The 18,080-nt window shown below is 33.8% G+C and overlaps 3 protein-coding genes and 1 long non-coding RNA gene across 7 annotated transcripts in view; 2 read left to right on the forward strand and 2 right to left on the reverse strand.

The window, feature by feature from the left end:
* Positions 1-9,374, reverse strand: part of LOC101739299 (probable isocitrate dehydrogenase [NAD] subunit alpha, mitochondrial) — a 36,786-nt gene extending 27,412 nt beyond the window's left edge. The window contains exons 1-3 of one of the 4 annotated variants that reach the window (XM_038018448.2): positions 9,074-9,374; positions 8,573-8,740; positions 8,061-8,239 (exon numbers count right to left, since the gene is read on the reverse strand). In XM_038018448.2, coding sequence (XP_037874376.1) covers positions 8,061-8,239; positions 8,573-8,740; positions 9,074-9,214 — 488 coding nt within the window. In that variant the 5' untranslated portion in view covers positions 9,215-9,374. Of the gene's footprint in view, positions 1-8,060; positions 8,240-8,572; positions 8,741-8,817 lie in introns of all 4 variants that reach the window. The other 3 variants (XM_038018450.2, XM_038018451.2, XM_038018449.2) reach the window with 3 other exon arrangements.
* On the forward strand, positions 4,064-6,682 carry LOC134200898 (uncharacterized). Its single transcript, XR_009976007.1, has 2 exons — positions 4,064-5,629; positions 5,753-6,682. It is a non-coding gene; the product is annotated as an uncharacterized LOC134200898 (long non-coding RNA).
* A 2,663-nt stretch (positions 9,375-12,037) lies between the features above and the next one.
* LOC101739445 (vacuolar protein sorting-associated protein 33B) lies at positions 12,038-15,651 on the forward strand. Its single transcript, XM_038018452.2, has 2 exons — positions 12,038-12,766; positions 13,342-15,651. The coding sequence occupies exons 1-2, from the start codon at positions 12,609-12,611 to the stop codon at positions 15,131-15,133; spliced, it is 1,950 nt and encodes a 649-aa protein (XP_037874380.1). The 5' UTR covers positions 12,038-12,608; the 3' UTR covers positions 15,134-15,651.
* LOC101743450 (phosphatidylinositol 3-kinase catalytic subunit type 3) overlaps positions 15,633-18,080 on the reverse strand; it is a 34,119-nt gene continuing 31,671 nt past the window's right edge. Inside the window, exon 17 of the mRNA XM_012689486.4 lies at positions 15,633-17,631. Coding sequence (XP_012544940.2) covers positions 17,508-17,631 — 124 coding nt within the window. The 3' untranslated portion in view covers positions 15,633-17,507. The remainder of the gene's footprint in view (positions 17,632-18,080) is intronic.

Raw genomic sequence — 18,080 nt, forward strand, 5'->3', positions numbered from 1 at the left:
ACGACTAAAAAACATTGAGTGAATTGTGGTTTTACCCTGACCGAGATTTAAAACCGTGTATATGCTCTCTTTTCCTATTTTTAGATGATACTAATTGTGTATGAAGATGAAGAAAATATAGATATTTAAAGAATTAAGTGTGTTTTTTATACCCTATTGGATAAAAATACATTAGGAACATCTTAAACATTAAGAAAAGAAAAGTTCTTGAAGTATCTCACAATCCGACACTTATTTATATAGAAAATTAACCTCAAAACGAGTTTTTATTTTTATTATATTTTTTATAATAGTGGCGTCAATTTCAATATATTTTTTAGATATCCAATACATTTAAGAATTTGAATCAGTACATTTTTATAGTAATATTTGATGTCCATCTTGGGCCTAGCACACTATGGAGAGTGGGCAATCCCCTTTGGTAATTTGTTTACTTTTTTTTTATCCTGCCTATGCTGTTTGCATTTGTTATGCCTAGGCTATTTCAGCTTCTCCTTGACGTGTAGGTTAGTTCGCTGAGCTCAAACCGGGAGTGTTGCTAATAATAGCTCTAGCAAGAGCAGTGCTTCGCAGTATCTACCACCGGATCGGAAACGCGACCCACTGAGAAGATCCGGTGAGAAACTCAGTGGGCTGTGTCTATGGGTTAATTTACTCGTCGAGCCCTTCGTCACAAGCGACGGGTTAGGCGAGGACGGTGACCGGTGCTTGAGGCACCTAAAAGAACCGTTAGTGGATCGGGAGGATCCGAAATGACTTGTTTGGATACCCTTTCTCATGGACACAAACACATTATGATCATCAGCATTAGTAAGCCTTTCAAATAAATATCATTCAATTATTATACATTAAGCACTAAATTGGATGCTCAAGTATTTATATTATGATACACAAGTGGAGTACCATAAAAAATGCTGTAAATCTTTTTATCACACACCAGTGGTTTATAGACTGGCTCATAGCAATAATATGCTATTAAAATTAGATAGTGCATATTTAATTTTTCGTGATAAATTTTCCAGTGCTTGTCTCAAACATAAAATAGTTTTAAAAGGTGCAATAAACTAATGCAGTGCAATCAATAGACAATAAAAAGTGCATCACATAATTCGCCCTTATATAACTTTATATATTAACGTACATAGTAACAATTGAAGATTTTTTATTTTTTTTATAAATAAATATTTACTAACAATGACGCCACGTTAACTGGTCCCGTGGTAAGTTCGTAAAGAACTTGTGTTACAGGTACCAGATAATGGAAATAAGTGTATAATTTTTATTATACACATACATTTATTTAATATACATCCATAACCCTGGAAAAGACATTTTATATTTTTCATACAATTATCTTCCCTTGGCGGGATTCGAACCCGTGACCCCCTTGTGTAGTGACCATGTCACTTACCACTACACCAGATTAAATCGATTGTGTACTAAAAAAAAACACGACTTCCCGAGAATCACAACCGATTCCAAGGTCGCTTTGATAAGAGACTCCCGTTAGGCATTTCGGTACATTGACATTCACGAAATGATAAAAAAAAAAAAATTGTAAGAGATAAAACGATAACGCGACACTAGTGTCCCCGCACGTAGCATTTTTGAAGATAATTAATATAAAGGCGTGTTATTATGTATTTATAATTTATTACATTTATTATTTAATTTTTACTTAATAGGTAAGAGAATACTCGATGTTTTTTTTATTGCTTAGGTGGGTAGACGAGCTTACAGCCCACCTGGTGTTAAGTGGTTACTGGAGCCCATAGACATCTACAACGTCTTGAGATATAAGTTCTAAGGTCTCAGTAATTACCACGGCTGCCCCACCCTTCAAACCGAAACGCATTACTGCTTCACTGCAGAAATAGGCAGGGCGATGGTACCTACTCGCGCGGACTCACAAGAGGTCCTACCACCAGTAATTATGCAAATAAAAATTTGCGGGTTTGATTTTTATTACACGATGTTATTCCTTCACCGTGGAAGTCAATCGTGAACATTTGTTGAGTACGCATTTCATAAAAAAAAAAGTACCCGCCAGCGGGATTCGAACACCGGTCCATCGCTCAACACAAATGCACCGGACGTCTTATCCTTAAGGCCACGACGACTTAATTAATTTAACTTACTGTGCTCGTTATAATAACCTGTTGCTTTCGTATTGTTTTTGTCAGCGTTCTACGTAAACCGTGACCGTTTGAAGGCGTAAGTGAACCGTAAGAGCAAGTTTATTCCGAGAGATGCAAAAGCTGTGACTCATTACAGTGACTCGTGGGAGGTACTATCCCAGGCGCTTTGTTCGCGAGGTTCAAAAACCTTTCGACAAAGGTCAAAGGCTGCATGAACTAGAGAACGAGACGCCTTTTTGACACTGTATCATGTAATTTTTTCGTGTTGCATTTAATTGATTATTTTCGGTGGGTAGCTTAGTAAGCTTTTGAGGGGGCAAATGATAAATAATAGCGTTTAAGGGAATGAGGCGTTCGCTCCTGGCCTTTTCATTTTTCATTATTATTATTATTTATTTGAATTGTATTTTTTTGACTTGTTTTTTCGTATAATGTTTTCTTATTTAAAAAAAAAAAAGAGAAAATATTTGACAAGATCCAAAAAAAAAAGCCCGCTGAGTTTGTTTCGCCGGTTCTTCTCAGGACTGTGGCTTTTTTTGGAACCGGTGATAGAGTTAACGTTTTTTTTTACATTTTGACATTCAACAAGTGTGTTTTTGATGACATCAAGTTGAAATAAATGATTTTGAATTTGAATTGAATTGAATTTGAATTTGAATTTATGTTAAATCATTTAAAATTATATCGCTACTGCAAAACAATAATATATTACCGTTCGAAGGAAACGATAGCAATTGTCTCCTCGAAATCCCAGAGATTTTGATGGTATTTTTTTAAACTGATGACGATAACCAAAAATTTAGCCAATTAAATATGTTCATTAATACCAACATATTGTAAAACAAAGCAATTTCACAACGTAATAAATATGAAATGACTACAATCATGTTGTTTCAAATCGTGTCGTGATCTATAATTATCTGGACCGAGATAATGTTATCTTATTTCCTAGTTAGATAGTTCACTTGTCTATTACGGAATCTATCTGGCTTCCTTTCTTGTGTCCACATCACCAGTGTGCTTAATGCGAGTTTTTTAACGTTCTCGATAGCGTAAAAGTTAACTTAAATTTGTATGCAGTTGGAACGTTTGCCCACGTTTGCCGCTAGGGGCGCTGTTGCAACTCCATACAAATTTGAGTTAACTTTTACGCTATCGAGAACGTTAAAACGCTCGCAATAAGCACACAGAACAAACAAATAACAAAAGTAAAAACGTCAAATGACTTGCGAGGTGTGTGTGCATACGGCTTTAATAAATCGCGTATCATGGTTGTAACCGGTGCTAACGAGTTTTGTCGGCTGATATCAATTAGCGTGTTGACTCGCTATCTGAGACCTCGTCGCCGGCGCTGCAGGTACCTTATCAACGCTCGTTGTGGGCGGAGCACTTACATTGAGAATCAATGTTTTATTAGGCACGAGCCGTGGCTTTGTGTTAGCACTGTGACAAAGCTTTCTTCAACAGAGGTTTGCGGAGTACTCAAGGGTAGGTAGCGGCTTGACTCTACCCCTGGCATTGCTCACGTCCATGAGCGACAATAGCCATAAGCCGTATGCTGCATACAAGTGCCATAAAAATGATATTAGTAATAAATTCGTGGTCTTTTATATATATTGATGATACAATTACCATTTTTTTAATGCTAAGATAGGGAATGAGTTCACGGCCGATCTCGTGTAAGTGTCACTGAAGCCCATAGACATAACCACATCAATGCCGCCGCCTGCCTTGAAACATGAGTTCTAAATCTCAGTCTTTGCAGTACAACGACTGCCCCCCCCCTTCAAGCCTTAACACATTACTGCTTCACAGCAGAAATAGGCAGGATGGCGGCACCTACCCGTGCGGACTCACAAGACGTCCTACCACCAGTAATAGTGAAGTAAATTATATTTAGCAAGTCACTTGTGTCATGTGGTGGGTAGGCAGAAATAAGCATGTTGGTGGCGGTTAACTACTCGTGCGGGGTCACAAGGCAATAAGGCAATCCTACCACCAGTAAAAAACCAATTGACATCATCGTACAATTTTTTTTTACACAAACGTTATTTTATTCTAAATTTTATGTGAAATAAATTACAAACTTAACATTGTACGTTTGCCTTACAATCGCATAAGGTCAATGTCCATTCTGCAACATTGTTGCTCTTTGACGACATTGTCATGTGATAACAATCAATATTAAACTTATCAATCGTTCAAGGATGATCTTCGGTATCGCGATTATTATTTTTTTATAGAAAGCACGTACTACATTCGACGTGATTAATTGTATTTATATCGATTTAAAGTTAAAAACGTTTGAATATTTTTCAATTGGTTTTTGTTTTTTTTTGTCCATTGAAACTCTGTGGTAATTCGCATTATTGCTCCCTCAATCGAGGTAAAATCACTTTTACACATGAGGTGTGAGGTTTAAATTTTTTTATGGAGCATCGACATCCATCAGTGCTGTCTTCGATTTCAGGAACCACTTGTATGAAATAGAATATGCAGTTTTTTTTTTTAATATTTTAGTTTTCGCTACTGTTTACTATTTCCATGACATGTTTTTAATTCGAAACTGCCCCCCCCCCCTTTGGCAGTCGGCTAAAAAAATTGTAGTCTCCAGATATCAATTATTAGAGCAACACGAAATTCACAGTTGATAATAAAGATTTTCCGATATTTATTTCAATATTTAATTTTATCGTAAGGGTATATATTATTGCTATGTATTTAAATATTAGTTAGAAAAGAACCCACCTTTTTACTATAACAACTAACCATAAAATTGCTTGTCAATTACGGGTGGGTCATGGTACTTTAGATCATTTCAAAAATATCTAAAAAAATGTGCAGTTTCATTTTATCATGAGCGAATTACAAAATAAATTCGGTTTTAAATAAAATTAACAGAAGAACTATTTGAACTGTGGTAATTTGGAAAACGGATATAATTAAAAACAAGCCCGTAAGAAACATCTACGACCCTACTTAATTAACTAAGTAACATCTATTTCTTTCGAGGGAATGATAAAATATTGTCCAACTCTTCGAACTTTGAACACCTATAATATCAAGAACTGAGATGCTCAAATTAAACCTAAGCCCTATACCACAGATTCATCCACGATACTTTGCCGTCTAGGAACAACCTTTATAGACGAAAAATCCCACGTGTTTTCGGAAATATCTCGTTATGTTTTTTTTTTTGTAATAAAGAACAAAGTATAATTTGAATTCAGAAACCTCAGTGTGCGACAGGAACAGCAGCATCATCGCAAGAGTTGGAGAAGGACAACAATCTTCTATGCGCATTCCGAAATTTAATTTAGAAATTATCTGTACATCTCTCCATTTATACTGTTATAATCAGATAGTATTGAGCCTAATTGTCATTTTACTAGAAACTATTACTAACCATGAATGCGTATCTAATAACTTTCGTGCTGATCTCATTTGTGATTTTAATTTACTTCGTCTTAAAATTCAAGATCAATTTGATGGTAATTTAATGCACTATGACTTTACACCCTGATGATTTATGTATCGTTTATTTTAAATAAAAAATACGATTGAAATAAAATTGATGAGCGCGATTCAATCATTGTACTTTTCTTTGATTTTAGCCAGTTTATTGAAGAGAATTAAATAACACACATTGGCGTGTTGCGAAAAATCAATAATAGGAATGTTCAGGATGTCAAAACTGTAACCAGATTGCATTTGTATTCAATAAATTTACCCCGAAACATTACTTTGGACGCATTAGTACTGAAACATTATTCTAAACTTAATGAAAAGTCAGATAATACAACACAAAAATTTGATGAAACATAGCATCATTACCTTTATTCTCTTTTATGAAAGAGCATCTGAACTTAGTGCAAATTTTCGAACTATTCTATGATTCCGATGTACTTTTACAGACCAGAGGTCGGTGTATTTGATAAATATATTATCCTGTTAAAAATTTATCTTAGAAAGTTTTAGAGGAACTATCTGAACACAAAACAAGGGCAACAATCAGTGAGTATCTTCTAATTAGAACATTCATAGAATCAGATATTCAAAATGTATGTAAGCTAATCTACTTCTTTCATGATACTTTTTTACCTAACAACAGACACAATTTAACAGCCAATTCTATTTGGAAGACTATTTTTTTTAATTTGATATTTAGCGTGGATTTATAGCAGAGCAATCTAATTGTAATTCACAAACCTAGATGTACAAATTGGACGTCAACATTAAAGTTGGAAAAGGACAGACTGCCCCAGTGGAAAAGTACAGAGTGCCCCAGTATTATGCAATCTTGTCTAGACATTACCTTAACTCGGATCTTGTACAAATGACCTAATTATTTTGAACTGATTTGACCTTTTATATAAACAATATCATGTACGCATATCTAATAACTTTCATATTGGTTCTACTTGTAATTTTAATTTATATTGTTTTAAAATGTAAGATAAAATTTATGTTGAGTTGATTAAATCTTTATATATATACTTTATGTTATGAATTATGATGAATTAAAAATTTACAGCATATCACAATCCAAGCGTTTTCATTTATTCTTGTTAATTGAACAATCAGAATAATAAAAATATACTTTGAAACGTTAAGAAACATACTTTAATAGATGGCAAACTAAAAATCCAAATAATATTTTTAACTTATACTGATAATCATGCCAGATTTTTAGGCAACTGTATAAATACCATAATGTATTATTCTCTCTAAATTTTCAGTTTATAATCAGACATGCACTTGCCCGTTTTATTATTTTAGTTAACCTAATTAACCATATTTGTTTATAGTGTTTCCTTTTTGACAGAATTCATTGTTTAAATTGTCCAAATTATTAGCGATAATCACATGCTCAGAGTAATTATTCAAACATACTACAAAAAATCCTTTTGTTAATTTTAAAGTATTACTAATGGCTGTATCTCATTATTGTGGTTAACACCAAATCGGTGAGAGCCTGATTGAGTTGTTTCTGACTTTCAAATTTTGTATTGCTCTGAAAACGAAGGACTAATGAATAAAAAAAACTGTGTAAGGGAGACAACCAAAACATTTTTATAATACTGTTGTCGGAGTAGCTGTAAACAAGAGAGTGAGCTGTACATTTTTGGATGGCATGTGATATAACTAGGTAAAATATGCTAGTGGCAGAGGTTTTGGTATTTTAGAGGTTGTCTTCTATCTGTTTTCATCTTAGTTTGACACATGCAATTAATATTAACTTGCCTAGACTTGATGTAGTTTATTTTATGTTTTTTGTTTAGGATAGCAGCTAAGCTTAAGTCACCTGATGGTTATTCTAGTTCATGGAGACGGCTGGATAAGGTTAAGTTCTAATCTTTTAAAAATTTCTTCACTAGCCCACTACATAAAAACATTTAAGTTTATCAAAATGTCACTTTGTATTTGAGATTTTATTATGTAAGTTTACTTTTCATGAGTGCTGTTTAGCTCCATACACCCTATATCCTAACTTTAGTACTGTCAAATCGCACCTTTAGAATTATTGAAACCCAACCAAAAAAATATGTTTTTGGAAAACATCAAATAAAGTTTTCAAACCGGAAAGACAGAGAAAGGGGACGAAACAAAAGAGACTGATGGATAAGTTTGTCCCTTTATAAGCTACTTTTGGTCTTTTTACTATTAGGAGTCACTGAAAAGAGTCTTTCTAGGCCAATTTTTCAATTGAAGTCAAAATCTAAAAATTTCAAAATTAGTCTCTATAATTTTGATGGTGCAAAATGTGAAATTCTGAAGTTTATTCTTTTTAACTCTTTCAAGTGGTGGTTTTACTAATGGTTGTTTGTTGTCTCTTCACGCATAAGTTAGTCACTATTGCAATTACAATTAAAAACAGCTGAACTATTGCATAACTAAAGTTAAAAGTGATAATTTACTTACCCTTCTAAACTCTTGCAAGGTCTGACATTAGCATACAAGTCAAACTCCTTCCTGAGGGCCAAGTTGAGTGATCTGTAGCCTTTACCGACTGGAGTCATCAGGGGACCCTTCAAGCCAATTTTATTGGCATTTACAGAGTCAATCGCTTTTTGAGGAATACCGAATTTGCCATCTGGACCCTGGTACAATATGAATTGGAGAAACATGTTAATGTAAGTTTTACGTTTTCATGTTAATTTTAGATTCTCTTCAGTAAATGTGAAATAAACAATAAAATGTTAAAAATCAATTCAAAATGTAATTATTGATTTTAAAAAAAATTGTAATTCATTTTTCGATAGTGGTTATTTGTTCAAAACGAGCTTTTGTTATAAAAATTTTTAAAACAAAAAATACGCACGAACTTATGAGTTCTGAATGAAAACACAATCGATTTATTTTTTTGGAAGAGTATTACTATTCTTGAATTAGTGATTAGTATACAATTGGTCAAAAGCTATACGAAAACTTACCCTAACAGCTGTTACATCCACTTCCTCCCATTCGATAGGTACTTTAGCTGCTTCGAAGATTTTCTGAACGGCGACCGTGATCTCGGGCCCAATACCATGTCCAGGGATGAGCGTAACCTTGCGCACGCCAGTGCTGTACTGAGCAGCGCCGGCTCTGGTCGCTGGCACCTGCCACAAGCCACAAGAAAGCTTCATCACATAACCTTAACTTCCACACAAAAAACTCTTCTAAAAAATATGTTAACCTTTTCTTTCCCACTTTTAACATCTTTAGAACTACCACTCGCGACCGGAGAGAACAATTTCACAAGTTGACCGAACACTTTACTCTCACGAAAAGGCTCCAAAAGCACTTTTATGTAATTCTTCGACATAACTATACTATGTCTATTTTGGGACGACAAAAATTTTCTATTTGGACCCCGACAGCAAAAACAACAAGGGAAGCATGCAATTGTGTCGTAGCAAAAATTATTATGTAAGGCTGATTTACGAACTTACAATTTTCCTGATTATTCTTGCAGCCATTTCAAGAATTTTCGCAAATTGCGAAGACGAGCGGTAACTCGCGGTGAAGGGCGGAGGGGGAGGAAGTTGCAAGCTCGTAACTACGCATGACCGGAAACAGATGGCCAAGGACATGAAAAATTAAAAAAAGCATAATTTGCTCAAATTTTATTTAATTTTCCATATTTTAGATTTCTCAGTACAATAGAATAATTACATAGTAAATAATAATAATATTGTATACTATAATGTTATTTTCAGGGGAAAAAGTGCTGCCAGTAGAAAAAATAGTAACGTATTTTATTTTTTTAAGGGATTTTATGACCTGGTAACTAAGATCTTTAGGTCATGTCTTATTTTAATTTATATTCTTATTTATATGAAAAACGATAAAATTGAGTGAAATGAAATGAAATGAAGTAACATTGTATTAGCAAAATGCTAGAGCTGCCAGATTAAAAATGATCCAATTATTCGAATAATCTACAACTGTACTGTTCACGAGTGATATAAAATATGTACTATTAATATTTATTCCCCAACTTTTCGATCATATTATTTTCAACTCTCAGCAGTTGCTAGATTGCCCTAGACACATTTTTACGAATCACTTATACTCTCATTAAGCTTAGGCGAGGAACCTTGATACTTAACTGTACTCGTGCTAAAGAGTTCGCCGCGAAACCAATTCTTATATCAGTACGCTGAGACCGGATTTTCTCAGCAAGTCACGATTCTTATCCGGTAATAGATGGATTCGGACGGATTTATAGCAAAAAAAAATGTGTGCGTGTATAATAGCCGGCAAACTTCTTGAGTATTTGTTGACGTAGTGGGGGCAAGTTTGCGCATGGTACGCTCACGTGCAAAAACATTATTTACTCTGCGTCATAATGCAATTAAATTATTAAAATCAACATATGTATTTATTTATATATTTATTAGAACATCAACAAAAAATATAGGTTAATAATTGTAATAATTTAATCTTGGGGTAAAATAGATATTCCTTCTATTAAGTCAAAACTAGAGCTGTTGCCAGGTCTTCGTTCAGTTGAAGCGAAGCTGGTATTTGTATATTTTTTTTTCGTTATCATAATCTTGACTATTATCATCATCACTGTTTTCATCACCCGAGTCGCCATCATCGTGATAAGTCGACATTAGGGCTCATCGGTGTAGTTTACGACTCGGTCGGTTCGATCTTCTTTTTTGTCTATAATTAATTATTTTTTGAAGATATTCGATTCGTAGTAATCGAATGTTACTTTTTTCAATTACCAGCTTCCGATTATTTTCTGTTTTTTTTTCCATCTGAAGCCTAGCTCTTTCATAATTCGTCGTAAGCTTCATTCCGAGCCATTAAAATGTATATCTTCTTTAAAATTTTCGAAGCCTTTCTACGGTACGGAGTTTCGCTGCTTGTTATGTAGTTATTATGATTACATCTTTTTATTACAGATTGAACGAAACTATCCATTCCGGTAACTTTCTTCTTCCCTGATCTTTTCTTACCCGGAGTCCCAAGCACGACGAGCAAGCCAGTGCCTTTAGCTTCGTTAATAATGCACCTAACAGTACTCATTGATGTTTTTGTTGCTTCCGAAGTCTGTTTTACTTTTTCCATAATATTATTCTTCCCCTGTTTTATAATGAAGCAATATACGTCGTACACAATTTTTCTACCCTTTCTTTTGAATACTACACCAGTTTGTCGCGGCATAGTGTATTTTTTATAAAAAATCAACAAACACTCAACAAATAGCAATGGCAACAAAGTCAACAAGCAATTATAACAAATAACTTAACGATTAATAACGATAGACTTTTCACTGTACGCAAGCGTACTTTTGGGAGCAAGCGGAACGAAGGCGCGGTGCGGGACGCAGGGTTCGACTGATCTACCAATAACGCGCTCGATACGATTTCCCCTGCCGTCGCGCCTCACCCTCACCACCAAAGTGATCTAAAATTCGGTTCTGCGCAGTCAAGGTCATTTGCTCACGATGTTTGCCGGTTACTATACTAGTGTACACACGTAAGAAGTGAAACTTGTTTATGGCCTTATTTTTCGAAAAATGATCTACATGCAACTTTCTAGAAATTGGTTAAATAAAGTTAAATTAGATAAAGTTTAAACAAAAGGATTTTATTATCATAGACATGAATACAAAAAAGTTAAATTAGATAAAGTTTAAACAAAAGGATTTTATTATCATAGACATGAATACAAAACAGATGGCGCGTAACGGAAAAAAGTGACGCGTAACCGAAAAATGTGACGGTAAATTTTTTTCCAACGCCGATAAGGAAGTTTCACTTCAAAAATGTGTGCGTGTACTAGTGTACACACGTAAGAAGTGAAACTTGTTTATGGCCTTATTTTTCGAAAAATGATCTACATGCAACTTTCTAGAAATTGGTTAAATAAAGTTAAATTAGATAAAGTTTAAACAAAAGGATTTTATTATCATAGACATGAATACAAAAAAGTTAAATTAGATAAAGTTTAAACAAAAGGATTTTATTATCATAGACATGAATACAAAACAGATGGCGCGTAACGGAAAAAAGTGACGCGTAACCGAAAAATGTGACGGTAAATTTTTTTCCAACGCCGTTATGGAAGTTTCACTTCAATTAATGAAATAAATCAGTTTCAAGAATAAAGTTATCTACTCTTTAACAGCTGTCATATCTATGAGTTGAACAAGTGTATAATCTATGAGTTAAACGTTTTGGCGGGAACGTGAGGAGCCGAGGAGTGAAGTTGTGTGATTTGTTTTGTTTTGTCTATTTAGTGTTTCTTCAGGTTTAAATGTGTAATAAAGGTGGTTTATTAACTTCTTAGTATTTGTGAAAGTGCACAAATGTGGGAAAATGAAACAAAGCCGCTGAACGTAACTTCTTGGGATCCTCCAAAATGTCCACTGATCTATGAGTTGAACTTTTTGGCGGGAACACGAGGAGTGAAGTTGTGTGATTTGTTTTGTTTTGTCTATTTAGTGTTTCGTCAGGTTTAAATGTGTAATAAAGGTGGTTTATTAACTGCTTAGTATCTGTGAAAGTGCCCAAATGTGGGAAAATGAAGCAGAGCCGCTGAACGTAACTTCTCGGGATTCTCCAAAATGTCCACTGAAAAAATCTTTGTAAATGACCACCATTTTACTGATTTGACATTATATTTCATCTCATATCATTTCAGTTAATTTCATCCCAGGTGATTAATGTCTCCAATTAATCATCTTCATTTCACCCCATTTTATCATTTTTCATAAAAATAAGAATATAAATTAAAATAAGACATGACTTAAAGGTCTTAGTAACCAGGTCATAAAATCCTGTAAACAATAAAAATAATCCACTCCTAAAACAATGAGCATTAATTCTGTTCAATAGAAATAACATTACAGAGTAATTATTTGAAGAATACGTATAATCTAATAATGATGTAGTGGAACAGTAAAAAATGAAAATATCTAAAGTGATCGCCACGAATTTTGGAGTCTAAATAATCGAAAGGTCCACAATGGATCAACCACTCAATCTTAAATTGTCATCATTATCACTAATTTCACAAAACAAATTACAAAATATATTGAGTCAGTGTGGCGAGAAAAAGGATTTAATAATCGATCCATCCTTAATTAAGGCTTTGGAAAGAATATGCGGTGTGACATGGCTCAGGTAAATTGCATTTTCATATGATTGTTACTGACTGTCTACAGAGAAATATACAGTCAACAGACCTACCCCTTTTATTTCATTTCTTTTTTAGATGAAGACAAAACCGGTGGTTTTATCTTTACCTTTAACTGAAGATCAATTGCTTAAATACATACATAGTTATTGGTCAAATGATAATTAAAATAATCCGATTTCTCTTTGAATTACTTTAATAGCGTTGTGAGGCTTATGAGCTCCCATAAACATTCAACATAATGTGGTGGTGTGTGGAAGTAGGTAATAAAAAAAAACATTATTTAAGGATGGGGCAAGTTGAAGATCGGGATCTGTGATATGGATTGCAAGAGGACTATGTCTAGCATTGGACGACTGGGTTGATAATGATTATGATAATGGTGATGATGATGATATAAATTCTGTAATTGGTTGTTTGTTTGTCACTGTTGACCACTTGACAATTATAAGAAACAGCACTTGTTTCTGATAGCGAATAGAGAAATAATTAATTTAGATACATAATAGTTATGTATTTGGTTGTTTATCTAAACTCAAAATAATAATTCTATCGATTACAGACAACATGGAGTTGACAAAATATACAAAATGGATCCCCAACTCGGTCCAACGGCAAACGCAAATAGAGTATACTTTATTCCAGCGTGCATCATAAAATACAAATGTGTCCTGGACCAAATATCATCGCTCATTAGTCAGAATCCATCTATAGCTGACGTAAATGGCTTCCACATCATTATAATTCCAAAAGTCTTAAATTCATTTGATTCCATATTAGAAAGTAAAGGTTTATATGGTGTGGTTAAATTACATGCATTCGCATGGGAATTAATGGTCCTCGATGATCAGTTATTGAGTTTAGAGTTACCATTTTTATTTAAACAGTTATTTGTTGACCAAAATCAGTCCTTACTGTCCGGTGTAGCAATGTCTTTATGGACATTATTTCATGTGACAGGGAGACCTAAAGTAATGTGTTCATTTGGTAAATTTTCTGCGGGAGTACTAGACATGTTAGAAATATATAATGAAACTTATTCTAGAAACTTTGTAGATACAAATAATTCAAGGGATATAGGAGCGTTACTTGTTATAGATCGTACCCAGGATTATGCGTCAAGTCTGCTAACTCCAGCTACATACAGCGGATTGCTTAAAGAAATATTCAGTATAAACTGTGGATTTCTGGATTTGAATGTTAAAGATACAAAAGTAATGAAAGGCAAGTTAAATTTTGATAGTGAACAAAGCAATGAAAGTAAAAGTACAGCAATGCCTTTAGATAGTTCTATAGATAGTCTGTATGCTGAGATAAAACACAGACATTTCTCTGAAGTCCTCAGCGTTCTCAGTTCTAAAGCTAAATTACTTAAAAACGAAGACATAAAAGCATTAGGTATACAAGAAATGAAGCACTTTGTTGCGACCAAACTCCAACAAGTGACTCTCTTCAAGCAAAATCTAGTAAACCATGTGTTAGCTTGTGAAACGATAATATCAGAAATGAGCAACAGATTTGAGAATCTAAAATTAACTGAGACTGAAATGTTGAATAATAGAAACAAAAAGACCAATTATAACTTCCTTGATGAAAACTTCGGGACTGAAATTCACATTTATAATAGTTTGCGTCTGATGTGTTTGTTAAGCTTAACACAAGGTTTGTCTTATGATGAATACAATACATTAGTCAATAAATACCTCTTGGCCTTTGGTTACAAATATTTGTATGTATTCAATAATTTGATCAACTCTGGCTTGCTAATTCAACCTTCGAATATAAAGCTCTCATTAAATATTTCCAATTTAAGTAACTTAAGTGATAAATTACCAAAATGGCAGAATGAATTTCAGACTGCTGCTCATAAATTAAAACAGTTACCATCTAAGCCAGATGATGTAGGTAAGTCATCACCGAGTTATGTTTTCAACGGTGGCTACATACCTTTAGTTGCTATTATCTGTAATGCCATACTCACCTCTGAAAGCCTCAGTGAAGTTCTGACAAAGCTGTCAACTTTGACGGACTTTAAAATTGGTGGTGTAATAAATGAAAAACTGAAAGATGGTGTCGAGACGTTGAATGAGAAATTGTCAAATCTTAAAGTTTCAAATGACTTAGAATTTGGCTGCAAAGATCCTAAGATTTTATCTAAAGTAGTTAAAAGCGACCCGAACTTCTGTAATCTGTTTCAATTAAAGCCAAAAACTATTTTGGTATTTGTAATTGGAGGAGTGAACTATGCAGAGATAGCTGCATGTGAGGTTGTACAAACAAACACTGGAAGCAAGATTTATATTGCAAGTGATTGTGTATCAAATGGCAGTGATTTGATTGCTGCTCACATGTAACTTATTCTGTACGTATAAAATCTTAATTTTATCATTTATCACAGCAGTAACGGATCATTGTTAACTAATGTGGTATATCAAAGGGTGTGTAAATAACGTATAATGTTCGTAAAATCTATTTACAATGAGATCTGAACTACTATAAACTGATAAACTATATTCACTAGTCATGATTATGAATGATTTAAATGAAATTGGACTTAAAACGTCAGTTATTGTGTTAGCAACAACTTGAGAATGTACTTAAGTTTATTCCAAGTAGCAATATATTGTATTCTCACAGAACAACTATAATCAATGATTCTGTGAATGAATGAATGTACTTAATGAATTCAGTGAACATAAACTTTTAAACTGTGAAATAACTGAAAGAAAAATAATTCTTATGAACATTGAAAATTACTTTACTCTTTATGTATTTAAGCTAGTACATGGTACCCACTGGACGATTTTAATTACATAAGCTTATGAAATAATATATGCTTAAATGAAATAAAACTTTTTTATATCAAAAATAATCTTTATTTTCATTATCAATACACATTTAAACCTAATATATCACAGTATAAAATTATAAAAACTACCGCATTTTTACAATTACATTATTACAAAAAGGTCTCAAACGAATTTTAATGTTGTTTCGATGACTTTCTTAAATATACATTCCTTCTTCAATAGCAAAATAGCAAACTTTGCTTTTATATTATCTGTGGATTTTTTTCGAATAGTAACATTATTTATATAACAAAAGTCTCGTTTTAATACTTTTATAGATAAAAGATGAAAAATAAGAAATGTGATTTGTTAATAATTAATAATTCTGAGGCATAATAATTAATAATTGAGTCGACTATTATCAAAGGCGGCAATCTGACTTTTGGACAATGATTGGTAAATCAGAAAAACGAATTATTGACTTTGTATTCCATTGGCAGTCACAAAACTCTTCGGAACGACATCTTAGATAAATAACAGGTTAACTATTAACCTTTATTTAATGCAGGTTTTGAACCGTATTCTTTGAAGGAGACGATTATATTCAAATAAATCTGTATTGACATATCAATAAAAATTTTTTGTCCAAATGTACAGATTGCCGCCTTTGATAATATACGACTCAATTAACACACTTTACATCTGACACGTGAGATAAGCCTTCACACAACTGAGAGGTCGCCAGATCGTATACGCTTCGTGCGTGGTTGAGTTTAATCCTCACTATAGAACGAAATGGACGTAGTTACGCAAGAAGATCCATCATGCAGTCTCCAAGGTCTTAAGCTCCATAGTACAAAATTTTTTAGCCAGACTAATTTTAAAGATTGTATTTTCGAGAGATTCTAAGAGGCAAGGCTCAATAAGCCCTGATGAAGCTTAATGCAGGCTTTCCTCTAGAAACATGCTGAAGCATGTAAGCGAAATATAAAATAAATTGTCTACTACACTACTTTTGAAAAACAGTGAGAGATTATTTTAACCGTAAAAAGTGGCGCTTGCTGATCATATCTTTATAATCAATTTGTATTTAACTTTGTAACTTTGGTCTTTGCTGTCTCCTTATATATTATTGACCTTGAGAATAAAGGAAATTTTACAATCATTTATGTTTAGATATTTTTGTCATAAATACGTTCATTTGGTGAAACATAACTTAAGACCAAAAATTCGAAACAAAAAAGTATTAAAACTCTTATGGTCTTACATCAAGGAATTAAATTTACATTACTCGTTTGGGGAGATACAAAATAATTAAGTCTATTTATATGTCTACTATCATATTGTTAGCCTCTAAAATACAATACGGTGAATAAGTTAGCTGGCTCCGTCAACAAGGGCGGTGTTAGCGATTCTTGCCACATTAAGCTCGGCACGCAATGTAAAACAATGTTCAGGGGAGATTGGACTTTGCTTTACATTGCTGGTTTACAAATCATTCAACATTTGGGTTAGCTTGAGTGAACTAAAATTATTTTCCGCTTAAAAGGGAATTTACTACAATTATCATACTTGTTATTACCAAATTTTGAACGGAAACAAAGGGCTCCTTACCCACCATACTTCGATACAAAAAAAGAAACAGTTTTGTTTTCTATCCAACTGTTGTCCTTTGCTTATTCTTGGACAACAGCAAACCAAGATAGGGCACGAAATTCTGTTGTGTTTTTGTGCGATCACTACCTAATCGGTGTTCATTTTCATGTATTTATCTATCGCTACAGGAACTTACTCTCCATAATATTAAAAATAATAATAAATTCATTAGGTATTCATGTTATCAAAATTTTAAAACCGCATGCATCATCTATTCCTCGTTATTATCTTGTGGCGGCCCAGTAGTACTGTCAGCAGAAAAGGCTCTAGTCACCTTTCGTGATCATTTCCTCCAGTATTGAGCGAACTTGTGGAATTGTTCGACGAGGACCGCCATGACAGCTGTCACTGACATGTCCAAGAGATTCTGCAGGTAGTGAATGGCTTCCTCGTCGCCGAGATCCAGCCTGCAATGTATATTACAGTTATATTTGAGAGCGAACTGAAAAATCCAAATCTAACAAGACATATACAGGGTGAAGTTTTATTGAGATTACTTGCATGGACTATGATGTACCACAGCTACAGTATTGTTTGTTTAATTTAATATATTCGATATGCCGGACAAGACTGGATGTGCAAGAAGGATCGTTCATTGTGGCGGACTATGGGAGAGGGCTACATCCAGCAGTGGAGAGATACAGGCTGATGACGAATTCGTATATTTGAAATTTTTGCGTCAAAGGTTTTTTTTATTGCTTAGATGAGTGGACGAGCTCACAGCCCACCTAGTGTTAAATGCGCCAGCCACCTTGAGATATGAGTTCAAAGGTCTCAGTATAGTTACAACGGCTGCCCCACCCTTCAAACCGAAACGCATTACTGGTTCTCGACAGAAATAGGCAGGGTGGTGGTG

This window comes from Bombyx mori, chromosome 21 (genome assembly GCF_030269925.1).
Source record: "Bombyx mori chromosome 21, ASM3026992v2".
NCBI classification, from domain to species: domain Eukaryota; kingdom Metazoa; phylum Arthropoda; class Insecta; order Lepidoptera; family Bombycidae; genus Bombyx; species Bombyx mori.